This window comes from Hydra viridissima, unplaced genomic scaffold (genome assembly GCF_058129835.1).
Source record: "Hydra viridissima isolate aposymbiotic clone 2 unplaced genomic scaffold, HvirCarnegie_v1 scaffold_15, whole genome shotgun sequence".
NCBI classification, from domain to species: Eukaryota; Metazoa; Cnidaria; class Hydrozoa; order Anthoathecata; family Hydridae; genus Hydra; species Hydra viridissima.
Window position 1 is genome coordinate 5376375 of NW_028324314.1, and position 16489 is coordinate 5392863.

A 16489-nucleotide genomic window follows, 5' to 3' on the forward strand; every position below is an offset into this window, starting at 1 on the left:
GAAAGCAATGAAATTTTTCTATACATAGATAACATAATACATAGCAAGGAAGCTAATATAAATGAAAGACTATTAAATTCTTATGCATACTTAAAAAATTATTTCATTTTACTATTTTATTACTGATTTTGACATACCTAAACTTATTGCTTTTGCGTAGCTATAAAAAAAAAAAATTGTGTAGTTATTATAAAAATTATTACATACATTGACATACATTACATTAATACAAAATATCAGGAAATCAATAACATAAATATTAAATGGGTGTAGCTTCTCAAGTACCTTAGCAACCATTGAATAGAATTCTTCTAAAATAGAATCTTGTAAAAGAAACTCTGTCCCTCTAGGAATGTTAGAAAAAATTAAAATTGTAATCATGAAAATTATTAAGTAACAAAAACAATAATTAAACAAGTATTGATTTAAAAAAAAAAAAAAAAAAAAAAAGAAAGCTCACATTTTCTTAGAATGTAAATATAACGCATACACAACTTCAGATAATGCAAGAATAGAGCCATGCTTGGTGCAAACATCAATTGAAGAAGTTTTCAAGAGCAACACAGGTAGCACTAAAAATATTTTTAAATTGATGAAGTTGTGAGTTTCATAACTCTTCACACTTCATGATATCAATCTTTTGAAAGAATTGAACTCTCAGGATTATTTTCAGGATTTTTAGTGTTTATTGCTGAAATTACTACATACATAAATTACTGCAAAATTGAAAACCAAAAAACAAGACAGGTTTAATTGATAAATAGTTTTCTTATTTTCAAATTTATGCTTTTAATCTGAAATTTACATTTGATAATGAAGTTTAATTTATGATGGAATAGAATTTATTAAAACCAAAAATTAGTTTGTTTTTAACCAAAAAAAAGATTGACCTTTTTCCATCATGTACTGAGGTGATACATCAGTTAAGTTATGAAGAGCCATTGATGTCAATATGCGAATTTCACTATAAAATGTAAAAATAAAAAAAATAAAATAAAATAAAAAACTTTAAAAGGAAATCTGAAATGATGAAAATTTATACAATGACAGAATACATTTTTAAATAACAAACAATTAATTGAGAGTTTTAGAAAGAAATCAATTATTGTCTATTGCTGTAAATTGGGCTATCAATATTAGTTAAAAACTTTCACTTTACAGATGATATAAATAAATTATTGTCAGATAGTAAGAGCTTACTTGTAAATAGTATGTTAAAGACACAACTATAGACTATCATATTATTTTATTCATCTATTTCTGTTATTGCTGGTGTAATAAAAATGTTTTTACAAATTTTCCCTCTCTTTTTTCTTACATTTTGTATAAAAGTATGCATTTTTATATTTTATGTACACTGCCGCTCACGGAAGTTAGGACAATGGAGATTTTTTCAAAAAAGCAATATTAGTATGTAATTAGGTTATAGAATTTTTGATTTATATTAATAAAGATTACATTTTTTATACATTTTAAATAAAAAATATTTTATTAGTCAGTTTTATGTAATAAAAATTTATAAAAATCATTATAATAATTAAATTTTCTTTTCCTCAAAAAACCCACCCTTTGATTTAATAACTGCTTTAAATAATCTCGGCATTCTTTCAATTAATTTTCTAATTGTTTCTTTCTGAATATTAATCCATTCCTGTTCTATAATGTTCCATAATTGAGATTTTGATGTTGGACATACAGATCTAATTTTTCTATCCAGTTCATCCCATAGTAACTCAATGGGGTTGAGGTCTGGGCTTTGGGGAGGCCAGGTCATTACACGTAATACATTTTCAGCTTTTTTGATTCTAAATAATTTTTACATAACAATGCACTATGTTTAGGGTCATTATCATGCATCAGAATAAAATTATCTCTGATTAATCGAAGTCTCGAAGGGTTCGCACTTGTTTCCAGGATATCTCTATAATGTTCTTTTCTCATTATACCATCGATTTTACGCAAATCTCTTACTCCATCCAGAGAGAAACAACCACAAACTATCACAGAGCCTTCACCATGTTTTACTGTTAGAACCAGACATTGAGTTAGCATTTTTTTCTTCGGCAGATCTTCTGACGTAAGTTCTTTGCTTATTTCCGAAAACTTCAAATTTTGACTCATTGGTCCAGAATACTTGTTTCCATTCATCCATCGTCCGATTTTTGTGGAACTGTGCCCAAATGGAATCTCTTCTGTCGATTACATTTTCGTAGATATGGTTTTCGGATAGCAACACGGCCACGCAAATTAGCTTTTTGCAAACTTCATTTGATTGTACTGACAGAAACTTTTTTTTCTAGATCACAGTTGAAAATAGCTGTTATTTGTGGAGCAGTTAACATTCAATTACGTTTACTGATAACTTTTATACGACAGTCATCAGTTTTTGTTGTTATGCGAGAAGGACCTGGACGATTTCTGTCTTCTAAACTTCCAGATTCTCGATATTGACGAAATGTATAGCTAACTGTTGATTTACTCAGATTTAATTTTTCAGCTATTTTTCTAACTATATAGTCTTCTTGAAGCAAATTGAGTATTGCTACCCTTTTTTCTACACTTATTGGCTTACCTTTAGGCATATTTTTTTCAATATTTTGAATTTACACTAAAAAAAAAAATTAATTATACCTTTGAACTTCTGCACTTAAATTTTTTAAAACACTAACACAAAATACACAAAATATCTGCATATAAAAACACAGTAAACAATAGAAATACTTGTTAAATGACAAACTTAAAAGATTTGAATCGATAATGTAAAATACAGGTTCATACGTGAATTTAATATGTTTCTGGGTTCTCTGTTTATTATTTTAAAATTTTTTTACTTTTTTACTGACTTTTACATACGTGTACAATTTATGTTATTTTAATGTATTTACATTATAATAACTTAATTTAGAATTTTTTTATGCAAATTTTATTTAACTTGATTTATTTTTATATAAACATAAATTTTACTTATATAAGTTAATAATTTTATAACGCTATTACATTTTAATATTGTTCTTTTGAAAAAATATTTTTTGTCCTAACTTCCATGAGCGGCAGTGTACATCTGTTTTTGAATTTCTTTTGATATCATCCATACCTACCCACCATATTTACTTTTTTAATATCATCCATCACACCCATTGTAAAGGAAGAATCTGCATACAAATTAAACATTTTATAATTACTTCTTTTAAACCAATGGCAACTGACACTTTTTCAACCTGATATTCTTTGTGCAGTTAAAGCCTTATGTTTAACTTGATACAACTTAGATGCTTACTTAGATGCAAACTAGATACAATACTGCTTAGATGTGCCCTAAAATTTAATGGTTTAGTTTTTAAATTCATGGAGAGTAAGAAAAATACACCACCTATTGAATATTTGCAAACAATTTATTGAAATAAGTTAGAATTAATGTGGTGTTCTGCACCACACTTCTTACTAACTGTAATGCAGAGTATTTTCAAAAAGGACTAGTGTTAAGAAAGATCTTCAATTCTTAAAAAGTCATTTAAATGAAATTTTTAAAATGACAATTGAAAAAAACTCTTTTACATGAATTAAATTTTGATGAAGCTCACACTTTACCGCTTTAAAAGAAATGTTTGTCAAGAGTTATTTTTTTTAGTTTATGATTAAATTGATAATTATTTTCAAATTAAGTGGGGAATAAGAGATCCCAAAATTTTCACTACTCACAGCCCCCAGGGGCTGTGAGTAGTAAGTATTTTGTTTATGACAATCAAATGGACCTTTAATCCAGCATTGCCTGACAATCAAATAATACCTCATCTATATCAATGAAGAAATAAATTTACCTATCCCAATGAGCAACTTTTACATTGAGAAGATGATCAATTAGTTTGGCAGTATACTCTTCAAAACCAGCTAAGTAAACACTAAAAGCAGATAAATGAAAAACGATAAACAAATATTAAAGATAGAAAAAAAACGATTCAAAATTTTCCAACTTTTAAATTTATAAAGTTTCTTGCAAAGAAAATTTATAACTTCTACATTCTTATAAATTTATAAAGTTTCTTGCAATGAAACTAATAATAAATACTCTTTAGATCAAACTTTTACAAAATAAGAAATAATTTTTTTAAAACAAAATAAGAAATAATTTTTTAAAAAGTGTAAATTCATTCAGTTTATACTGTGTTATGAAAATGAGAAATATACTTACCACAAATTGTGGTAGCAATATGTACAATTCCCAACTGCAAAATAATCTGCTGCTGTTACAATTTCAATACCATGTGGGAATGAACCCTTAAAAATTGAATTTTTAAAATAGAACAACTTTAAAATACAAAAAAAGCTAAAATAAAAAAACTAAAATACAAACAAAATTTACTTGTCTTCCAACATTCTCTTGAAAGGCTGCCTAAAGAATCGAATTTAAATATTAAACCTAACAAATTACATTTTAAACATTCTCTTGAAAGGCTGCCTAAAGAATCAATAATGAATTTAAATATTAAGCCTAACAAATTACATTTTAAACTGGTCTTATTGTTAAAGGAAAAAGATCTGCTCAATATAAATATAGTATGAAGTATAATAAATAGATATTTATAAAAAAGGAGATACTTATAAAAAAAGAGATACTTATAAAAAAGCTTATGAAGAGATTTTTAAGAGAAAGATAAAACTAGAAGATGGAAAAAAAAGAAGAGAAAATGGAAACAAAATATTAAAACTAGTAAATATAAACCAACCTACTAGATATAATTTAGAATTCATTATTATAGAGAAAAATATAAAAATGCTAACAATTCATAAACTTTTTAATGTTCAAATGAAATGTTTTAAGAATAAGTACCGATGCAGCCCTCCGACAGCTAACTTCTCGATCAAATACTGTTACAATCAGCAAAGAACTAAATGTAACACCATAAAATTATGATTTATCATCTGACTCAGATTAAAAATATGTTAAGCACAAATTTATTTGAAAAAAAAAACACTTGCCAAATATGAAGTTATGAAAATTGTTCATTAATATAATATATTAGTAAATCATAATAATTGATGAAATCTTACGCAGCAATATCCAATATATATGCACTAATTTGTTCTGGTTCATATGCTCTTGCAAAAGACCAGCATACATAACAAGCTGCATCTCGAACATGTGAACCTATAGTAGTGTTATTTTATTATTTTCTTATAGTTAAAATCACTTACTCCAGTAAAAAATTTAGTTTAACAAGAAATGGTTCTTTACAAATGCTTTTAAATAAACACAGAAACTTGCCAACACTGTAAGAGCCCCTTCGTTCATCATACAGTAATGCTTTCAAAATTATAGGCACAACTAAATGAAATTTTTACCTTTTAGTTAATAAAAGTTAGCAAAAATTATATTGATAACATTAAATAAAAGTTCTTTTTTAAGGAAATACCCTCATGCAGCCTGTTTGGAAGCAATAAACCTCTTCTACCAAGTTCAGCAAGGGCCAAACACCCTAAAAATATTTAAACAATTGGTTAAAAATTTAAAAAAATCAACAATTATCTCCAAAAAAAAACATTTAAAGGTTGCCTCTTAGCTTTTATAAAAAAATCTAAAATACTGTGTTGATAAAATTAGTAACAAAAATAAATACTTATTCTATAGAAAAAATGAATAAAAACAATGACTGAAAGCAGCAACAATAACAAAACTTTAAAATACTGTAATAAAAACTGCAATAGCAAAAATTAAAAAACAACAAAATAAAAGAAAAAATACCTCCATGCCATGCATAATCTAATTCGGTATAACTAAAACAGAAATCAAACTATAAATATAAAGAGTACAAATTTTTGAATCAGCATTTAATTTTTCTTTAACCACAAATTCAAAAGAGTTAACCTGATAATGATGCAAACAATTCTAATGATAAAAACAATGTTGATGAGACATTATAAAGATTTCTGATCATATCAACTTTAACTAACTTGAATAACTCTAAAAGTGAACCAACAACTTCATCAGCCAACTCCCGAGGTAATCGTCCTGTAATTCTTCCAATACTAAGAATAAAAAAGAATATTTATGAATATTTTTAACAAAAATTTAACAATGAATTGAACACAGGTAAGGGTAAGACAAAGTGAAAATTTTATCTTTAAAAAAACATTTACTTAAGGTTAACAATGTAAAACTTTTTTATTTAAAGTTTTTTAAATGTTCGAAGTGGATATAAGAAGAACATTACAAACTTCAAGAAATTTAAAAGTTTTTAACTTATTTTTTTTTTTCTTTTCTTTTTACTTTTTTTTTACTTTTTTTTTAAAGGGTTTAAAGTATTTCAGATGCCATTATTTTTTTATCAAATCCAAAGTACCCTGAGTTAATCCTTTTAACTATTGTTAAATCTATTATAAAAATAAACTACAAGTGTAGGAAACTAGGAACAATTCTTTCTAAACTAATTGACCTTTAATTTGCAGCTTGCAGAAGGAAAAAAAAGAAACAGAAGGACAATAAAAAGAAACAAAGAAAAATAGTAAACATAAGCCTCATATTTTTAAATTTTAAAACTTTTTAACATTAATAATTTTTCAACAATATTTGTTTTAACAATACTTGACTTTTCAGAATGGTAATAAAAATATTATATAGCAAATATATACATGAAGAGTCCAGGGGAAAGACGATGAGATAACCGAAAATCTCATTTTGAGCAAAAGAAACTTTCACAACTGATAAAAACATGTGCGCATATTAAGTGCGCATAAAATAACTATTCTGAGATACAGACTTAGTAGAATAAAGTCTATTAATTGGTAATAACGTGTATTTATCATTCTTAAATATTTTTTAATCGATAAAATTCATAATAATATATATTAATGTTCAATTAATACTAATTTAAGCAATAACTTACAGTAAAAAAATTAAAGAGAGACAATGTATGACGCCACGCTGTAAAGGGATGGGTTGGGCAGTTTTAAAACACATTTTTTGTAGGATTGCCATTGTTTTTTCCCTTTCACGATACAATATTCTGAAAGGCGATAAAAAATGCTACTAGATGGTACTAACACAATTTTTACAGGCAAATTCGGAATCTCATTTTTTTTTCCCTGGAGCCTTCACATGTTATATCAGAAAAACCAATCAATTTTAGTTTTAATAAAACACTATATATTTAAACATTTTTTCTTACCTAGATATAAAGAAATTTCAATATTTTTTTACCTTATCAAAGAAATTTCAATATTTTTTAGAAAAAAAAATTTTTTTTTTCTTCTTTATAAAATAAATGAAAACAAATCTAGGCCTTTCATACTTTTAATCATCATTCATTTGTTAAAGTTAAACATCTGTGTCTCGTTATTTTTTTCATTCAAGACAAGATGATGATATCCGGGACAAAATTTTTTAAACCCGAAAGAAAATTTATTGTCTTAGTTTATAACTTTATTCCAGGACAGTTTATTTGTCAATTTTTTCCAGGACATTTCTCATCTCATTTCGCTTGTTCCAGTTCATTTTGAGAAAACAATTCCAAGACGCAGACCCTTAGTTAGAGTCAGCATGCCTCTGACACCAATATAATTAAGAACCTTTAAACAAACAACTTTTTTGAGTATTTTATCAGGACATTTTATCAGAACATTATTATTTTTTTTCAAATTGTGAAATAAATGAATAATAAATAAATAAATGAATGATAGCATACTGCATAAAGGATAAAATAGCTTAGAAAAGGATTTTTTTAAAATTATAATTCATACATTTGTACTACAAAATAAGCACATTAAGAGTAAGAGCAAGGGTTCAAAATAATTCTCAAAAAATTTTATTGAAAAATAATTCTCAAAAGGCTAAGAGGTCATATAATTAATAATTAAATTAGTTACTTGACTTAATCTCACTTACTAATAATAATAATAGTTAATGTATCATATTAATGATCATTCATTGCAATTTGTACATATATAGTAATTGTACATATATAGTAGTAATAGTAATAATGCATATTTAATAACGTGAATGTACATATATGAGGACAAAGCTATTTTAGAGTCATTATACCCATAATAATTTGATAGTTACTAAAATTTTTACATTTATTATATTGACTCTAGATTTATATTTTCTGTATGAATGTAGAAAACGTAACTTATAGTAAGCTAAACTATTCAGTCATAGACTATTAAGTAAAAATATTTGTGTGAACATGTGCTTGATTGTCATTCAGCATTTACTAGACATTTAAAATACAACAAATTAAATGATAGTCATAATAGTCTACTATCAATTTAACAATCATGATCATAATTATTTATATAATTCATAATTATTTATGTTAATTGTCTTCTTAAATTAGTTTTATAAGTTTTAAAATTAGTAAATAAAAAAATCTGCTGGTATTTAACCAAATCAAAAACTTAAGAGCAAAACGCTTGAAAAACCCAAAAAGTGGGTTTATGCAGGGTTTTGCTCTTGGATTTTTAGGTCATTTTGTATACCAACCTGGGCTAAAAACTTCCATGTTATTTTTTATTTGAATACATTTATGTAGTTAAAAAAAAGAAAATTAAGAACTTAAGTAACCATAACTTTAGTAACCATACCCCTTTGCTGCACACCAGCGAACTATTGTATCTTTATCCTTTAATCCAATCATTAACAACTCTAAGGGAAAAAAACAAACTGTCAACTTTTTAAATCAATCATCAACAACTCTAAGGGAAAAAACAAATTGTCAACTTTTTAATTCAATCATCAACAACTCTAAGGGAAAATACTTTGAATAAAAGTATACATTTTTACATTTTATGTACATCTGTTTTTACATTTCTTCAAAAGAAATGTAAAAGCAGATGTACATAAAATGTAAAAATGCATACTGTTAAACAAAATGTAAGAAAAAAAGAAAGGGAATAATTGTAAAAACATTTTTATTACTTAAAGTTTTTTATTTATTTCATAAGTTTTATAAGTATTTGTTCATAGACAAAATAAACAAAAGATGGATAATTGTTTGAACAAGCAAAGTTTTGTAACAAACTTCAAACTTTAGAAACTTTCTCATCAAAACTTTTGTGTTCAACATCACACAAGTAACTGTTAAGTATGAATTTTATATACCAAACTACAACAAAAATAACTTTGTCAAACAATCAAACATGTAAACTTGTTTTTTTGTTCAACTATATAAGTCTCTAAATTATAATTTAAAAATACTTCATTAAAAAGAGTGTGGCAGAAAGTTTAAGAACAGCAGTAGTAAGACAGCAGTGGTCTCTGTAAATATTGTTTCTGCAATTAAATTAATTTTTTTTTTTTTTTGTTGATTAAACTAAAGATTGAGATTTTTATTACTTAACTATAATTTTAAATGGCAAACAACAAATAAATGGCAAAAGCAAGAGAAATTACTACTCCAGTGAAAAAATTGAAATTATGTTCTGCAGAGTGTAATATTTCATTTTGACAAATTTTAAAAGAATTTCCAAAAGCACTGTTGGAGCCAATTTAAAGAAATATTGTCAAATAGGAAGATTAAGAACAAATCACAATCAGGTAGGCCAAGAGTAGAGAAGATAGATTTTTGGTAAAATCATGTTTTGATAATCCAAGGAAGAATGCTATTGAATTGAATTATGGAAATGGCAAAGAATTATGTGAAGTGATCTGTTACAATAATAAAAGAACAACTTTGATATGCAAAATTGTTTGGCCAACAACTAGCAAAGAAGCCATTGGTTTTGGTCATGAACTCTAAAGTCTGAATAACTCCATAATATTGGCAAAAAGTTTTATGGAGTGACAACCAAGTTCATCATCTTCAATTTAGATAAAATTAGGTATATTTGTTATCCACCAGGTAAAAGATTCAGTCCTAAGTACCAACTGTTAAGCATGGTGGTGGTAATATAATGGCGTGGGGATGTTTTAGTTAAGATAGAATCAATCCTATTCATCCTATTTTTGGAATTATGGATAAATACAGATACAAGGACATTATTTAGAAGGTAATGCTGATACATGTAAAAGATAAAATGAGACATGCATGGATTTTTCAGCAAGACAATGATCCAAAAAATACAGCAGGTTCCATCAAAACTTTTTTTGATTGCAAAAAAATTTGAATTGTCATTTGGACATCCCAAAGTTGTGATTTCAATCCAATTGAGAATCTCAATCCAATTGGGAACACATTTACAGGCAACTAACTCTAATAAAAAACTAACAAATACAAATAAGTTATTCAAAATGATTCATGAAGAATGGCAAATAATTCTACTCAGTGTACTTATTAAATTTTAGATTCAATGTAACGTGCGTGTAATTGATTCGTAGAATTTATAAAACAAGAATTTATAAAACAATTTATAAAACAATGTACCCAAATGATACTAAAACATAAAAACGACAATTAAAAGCATTAGTCACCTGTATATCATATAACACAGTTTCTATTTTTAGAAATGATTTATTCTAAACATATTTGCATGTTAACATTATTCTACGAATCAATTACACGCACGTTAATGCCAATTCCAAGAAGAGATTAATTCTAATGATTACCCTACAAATTACTAGGCCTGTAAATCGAGCCGAACGAGCCAAGCTTGCCAGGGCTCGGCTTGGCTCGTTTACATATTAAGAGTGTTCAGGCTCGGCTCGAGCTCGTTTCGAACATGAGATTCTTTGTTCGAGCTTGGCTCGTTAAGGATTAATATTGTTTGGGCTCGGCTCATTTTACATGTTGCTCAAGCTCGACTGGTTTAAAACTCGAAATAATTATTGTAACCTGTTAGTTTAAAGCTTGTTTAGTAAAAAAAAATTGTTTGTTAAAGGCTCGTCTGTAAATAATGCAAGTCCAAATCAACAAACAACATAAACAATCATACAGTCTATTAAACATGCAAATAAACAACATAATGAAATAAGATCCCACAAATCTAATAGTTCAAAATAAAAGTTAAATCTAATAGTTCAATGTTCAAACTTGTATTTTATACTACAAGTAACACTATATTTTTATTATATACTAATATATATAATATCACAATTTTATTTATTACATATATATTATTATAATATAAATAAATAAATAAATATATATATATATATATATATATATATATATATATATATATATATATATATATATATATATATATATATATATTCGAGCTTTAATTGAGCCTATATGAATGAACCTATGATGTTCAAGCTCAGCTCGTTTAATAAACGAGCCTAATTTTATGTTCAAGCACGGCTCGTTTACCATTCAAGCTGAACATGAACAAGCTCTTGTCGAGCCGATCACCGAGCCATTCACGAACACGAGCCAGGATTTACAGCCCTACAAATTACTGAGATAACAGCGTCGATTGAAACACATTTTCTAAATCTTTTGTCTACATTTTAATAAAAATATAAAATAATATCAAGGGTCTTTAAACTTTCTGCTGCACTGCTTTTCAATATAATATTTTTATAATTTATATTTTAGAGAAAAAAAAAACTTTGATTTTTTTTATAGATATGCCACATATTTAGCTGTAATTCTGCAGATTTGATGACGAATTGTTTTATGAAAACTTGACGATTGGATGTTTTATCAAAAAGTTATAGGGAAAATATAAAAGATTAAATGACTAAAATAACTAAGAAGTATGTCTTAAATGACTTAAATGACTGAGATAAATGGTGATAATGATAATAATCATTGATGATAATAAGATGATGTATCAAAAAGTTTGATTTGATGATGAATTGTTTTATTAAAAACTTATATGGAAAATATAAAAGACTGTCTTTAATCCTTCTGGCTGTAAGATAAACTGTAAAATTGATGTAAACCCTAGATAATAAGTGGATTATGAGAGTAAAATACAAATTTGTAAATCACATTCCAAAAGTTAAGATTATACAAATTTAAAAATTTGTATTGCTATAAAAACGATTTCTCATCAATCATTAGTCTTTTCCAACTTTTATTTGATTGGAAAAAAGTTGTGGTGGTAGCAAATGGGTGAAGGTCAAAATTCTGGTTTTAAAAAATTCTAGCTTAAGCATAAATGTTAAAGTTGCATTACTAAATTTTGACCATAATTATAAATTTCTTGGGTTCTTTTCTTTATTGTAGAACTTAAAACTTTAATGAGTGTGGTAGCTTTTAAAACTTTTTTTTTTAACACAAATTATAATAATAATAGAAGGTTAACAAATAATACCAGCTACTTGATTAATAGAATTGATAAAATACTATAATTAATGAAATTTTAGATTAATACAATCAGTAAAATTGTTGCCTAAAGAATTTCTTTAGTTATTTTTAGTTTATTTTATCTTTAGTTATTTGTTTGTCTTCTCTTTTTTCTTTTTAAACGAAGAACTTTACAAAAAGGGCTTCCTTAATTTATTGTTTAATTAAAATATTTTACATATGCAAGAAAAATCAAGTTAATTGCACATTTTATTGAGCAATCAAAAAAATATTTTGTTTGTAACAAATATTAGATTGCTGTGTGGTAAAATGCGCTTTTTTATAACTAAAGTAAAAAATTAAAGTAAAAAAAAAATGTAAACAGGACAGTTACAAGACTGTTACAAAATTCCAAAAGTTACAAAAGTTAAATTCTAAAAAAAAGTGCTCACAAACTGATGATGATATATAAATATATGATGATATAATGATAATGATGCATGAAATTTTACCTTGTTAGGTGCTTTATTAAATAAACAACAAGTACTTCATACGAAGAGGAGCACCATAATTAACCTCACATAGTACAGGGGAACAAATTTTTTTTTTTTCTGTTGCATGAGATATTTCAAGTACTTTTTTTAAGTTTTTTAAACCTCAAGTTAGCTTATGCAATTTTTAACTTATCAATTTTTCTGAGAATATGCTTTTTGATAGGCATTTCTATAAACAATTCTGATCTCAAATGCAGTATAACTGTAAGACTTTATTTTTTGAATTCTCATCTTGACCAAGTTTCCAAGAACAAAGATAAAATCAATATGGTAATAAAATCAAAATGTTAGAAACTAATTATAATGGCTTGTTATATGAAGCTATGATGATTTGAAGTATGTTTTATGCTTACACGAAATTGAACAAAGTTTTAACTGTAAGAATGTCCATAAAGTTAGAATATACACTTCTTAACAAATGAGATAAATATATTTTGCATATATTAATTTAGTTTTGCATCCGATTAACTTTTTTTTAAAAGATAAAGCTGCTCTTAAATTTTCTATTAATATACTTTCATATTTATCAAACATATTCAAAAAAATACTAAATTTCTAAACAATCAAACTTGAAATCTCATATACACGCTTTTTATAACTTACCCAAAGAAAATGGTAAAACCTTCATTTGTAAACACCTTTAAGATGAAGGTGAAGCTGGTATAACATATAACATTAATCAGGCAGTTTTTACTTTATACTGGTCCTCTTGTGTTGAAAGCTATGCTTCATAGTGACAAACACCAACATATTCTTTTGCTGCATGTTTCTGTTTATATTTTTTTGAATTCTAACAGTGAGTTTGGGCATCATAACTTATCTTATGCTAGGGACTAGCTGAACTGTTTTGAAGAAGATGCTGCAACATTTTATGTTGAAACCTTTGTGGTTTATAACATTTGCAGTTTGGTTCATCTCTCAGAAGATGTTAAAAACCAAAACTGCTCACTCAATAAAATATCCACTTTCCCATTATAAAATTTTAAGCAAACATTGAAGAAACAATTACAAAAAATGTCAGTTTGAATTGTAAAACATCACAACCATTTTTAAAACCTTAAACCATACAAACTTTTCTGTAAGATTTCAAGATTCTATCAAGAGACTACCTTATATAATACGGACATTGGAGGAAAAATTCACTTGGATACTTTTTGCTGCCGAAGCTCATCTCAAGCCAGGCAAAATAATGAATTGTTTTCCTTTTTCATTCTTTTTGCAAAATTTTGCAAGTTTCTTTAACTTTTCAAAGATATAACTTATTAACAAAAGTTGTTTTATCAACAAACAATTGTACATGTATAAAAACTAATGAAATTTAAATTGAAGACAGGTAAAAAATATTACAATAACAGTATGGGGCATAGACTATATATAAAGTTACCTATTATAGATTCCAACTCCTCTGGTAAATCAAAATCCTACAAATAAAATATTTAAAATATATAATTAAATTTACATAAATTTATAATATGTAACTGATAGAAATAATGATAATAGTAATAATATGTAAGCAATAATTTGAAAAATATTAATAATGAAATGTAGCTAACAAAAATAAGTATAACTAAGAATGATATGCAATAAACAATTTGCATTTGTATATTGTTTAAATATATTTTTCCAGAGACATATCTAAGGTAAATGGTGCCTGTAGCAAATACGGATTCTGTGGCTCTATTTAACAATAGGTTGTTTACATTTTATTTTCAGAAAAACTTCTTTAAAATTGTTAAAATTAAATCTATAATACTTAATTACTTTATCAAAGCCAATTTCTTTGGTCATTTCTTGTTCTATGTTTAGTTGGCCCATCAAGGCTTTTAAGTATGAAAGTATCACAACTGGCAATTGAAACCACAATAGATAGTAATATTTGCAACTGTATACACATATTGGGATAAACTTTTTTTATCCCCATACTTAACTATAAAACTAAGTAATTATTCCAGGCTTGACATCTTTTTGGTACAACTTGTTTTCAACATTCTAAAAAAAAAATTTTTTTTTATAATTTTTGCCCATCCATATTACAACTGTACGCTTCTTCAAATTTTTAACAATGCTCTTTCAAGTAGCTTTTTTCAGCTTTAAAACACAATCCTTCCATATCAAGAAAAAATCAATTATTTTCTTTTATTATATTCTTGTAAATGAACATTTCTACTTTTTAATTCATTGAATAGACAGTCAACAGTTCCTTTCTAAACTTTTTTCAATTCTGATAAACTAAAATCTTCTCATCACCAACATCTCTCTATGTATCACCTTTTTTTTCTTTTCTTTCTTAATTGTCTTTCAAGTTTTATATTCCAGTCATTGCAAATATCTTCTTTCAGTGAGTCACTAACATTTTTCTTTCATCATGAAAATAATTTTAGAGAGCTTTTAAATCTGAAGTTGCATCATGATAGTTCATTTTAGGATTCTGTAACCTCTTTTAAACATGATTTACATCTATAAAAAAAAAATTTATTTTCATTTTTGTATTTTTATGCTAATACTTCTTTGTGTCTTTTCAGTTGTTTTTTTTCATCTTTTTTTAGTTTTATTCAGCTTTGTTCAGTTTTTTCCCTTTTTTTTAGTTTATCCCAATGGCACATGCCATACCTGCCTTACCTTAGATATGCCTCTGTATTTTTCAGACATTAGCATCAAAAGCAAGAATATTTTTACTTCATCAATTTCTTCTGTTTGATTTTGTTTTCCAAGTAAACATACATTCTATAAAAAAAAAAAAAAGAAAGAAAATTTTCCTGCATTTTTTTTTAAATATGCAATAAAATAATAAAGAAACATATAAAACATAAAAAACAGCATTAAAATCCTCAACTTTAAGAACTTTTTTTTAAAAGAAAGTATATATATATATACATATATTACATCATACTTCTTTTGATGCAGCTGTAAGATTATGTAAAAGGATGCGGTTACCTCGTTGATACCTATAAAACTTTAACTTTTACTTTGGTAGTTAATAGAAAAGCAAAGAAGAATTTTTTTTTTTAAATTTCTAACCTCCATGAAACAACCCTAGGTGCCAAAAACACCAAACCAATCCTCTAAATAGAAAGTTAAAAAAAGTTTTTTAATCTGATAATTTTTGTGTTTTATTAAAGAGTTTTCCAAAAATAAACATTAACGTAAATTGTATTTTTATCTTTAAATAAAAAAACTGTAAAATTATTATTTCACCTGAACTAATTTTACAGTGAGTTTTCGTATAAGAGAATTACTAGTTTTTAACGCAAACGGACATTCTAATGACCTGAATAAATTTGACGCTAAAAAAATAATAAAAAAGAAACAACAAGATGTTATTTTTTAATTTTAATTTTACATTTTTTTACAAAAACTAACTAAACTCTACTGTTGCATTACATATTACAATTAGAATAAAATTCAAAGATTAGAACATGAAAAATATCTACCATAAGGTAAAAGGTCTTCTCTTTTTCCATACTTAAAAATGAGAGTCTAATAAAACAAGAGAAGTTCTTAAAATGATTAGACTTGATTATATCTTACTTGATTGCACCTTAAGTCATCTCTATAAAACTTTTATTTTTACATCTATTAAACTAAAATTTATAATCATAAAAACAATAATAAATTGAAGTTATGAAATAAATATTATTAATAATGAAACAATTTTGTTTTTGAATATGGCAATTACTGTACAACAGTTTCACTATATAAACAAAAAGATAGTGCTCTCTGAATTCTATTACAAAATAACTCTAAAGTTTTGTCTTAACACTTTTGTCT

The 16489-nt window shown here is 25.9% G+C and overlaps 1 protein-coding gene across 6 annotated transcripts in view; it reads right to left on the reverse strand.

Moving 5' to 3' along the window:
• Positions 1–16489, reverse strand: part of LOC145193115 (tubulin-specific chaperone D-like) — a 37805-nt gene that overhangs the window by 10672 nt on the left and 10644 nt on the right. For 3 of the 6 annotated variants that reach the window (XR_016447554.1, XM_090072699.1, XM_090072698.1), the window contains 20 exons: positions 16153–16198; positions 15917–16005; positions 15740–15783; positions 15605–15666; positions 15398–15445; positions 14106–14142; positions 8578–8638; positions 5950–6024; positions 5741–5772; positions 5412–5474; positions 5264–5323; positions 5050–5146; positions 4829–4886; positions 4361–4390; positions 4190–4275; positions 3819–3899; positions 891–964; positions 461–572; positions 286–346; positions 138–160 (listed from right to left, as the gene is read on the reverse strand). Coding sequence is in view for 4 of the 6 variants with exons in the window: in XM_090072699.1 (XP_089928825.1) it covers positions 138–160; positions 286–346; positions 461–572; positions 891–964; positions 3819–3899; positions 4190–4275; positions 4361–4390; positions 4829–4886; positions 5050–5146; positions 5264–5323; positions 5412–5474; positions 5741–5772; positions 5950–6024; positions 8578–8630 (905 nt within the window). In the remaining 2 variants the exon portion in view is untranslated. The remainder of the gene's footprint in view (positions 1–137; positions 161–285; positions 347–460; positions 573–890; positions 965–3818; positions 3900–4189; positions 4276–4360; positions 4391–4828; positions 4887–5049; positions 5147–5263; positions 5324–5411; positions 5475–5740; positions 5773–5949; positions 6025–8577; positions 8639–14105; positions 14143–15397; positions 15446–15604; positions 15667–15739; positions 15784–15916; positions 16006–16152; positions 16199–16489) is intronic. The other 3 variants (XR_016447553.1, XM_090072696.1, XM_090072697.1) reach the window with 1 other exon arrangement.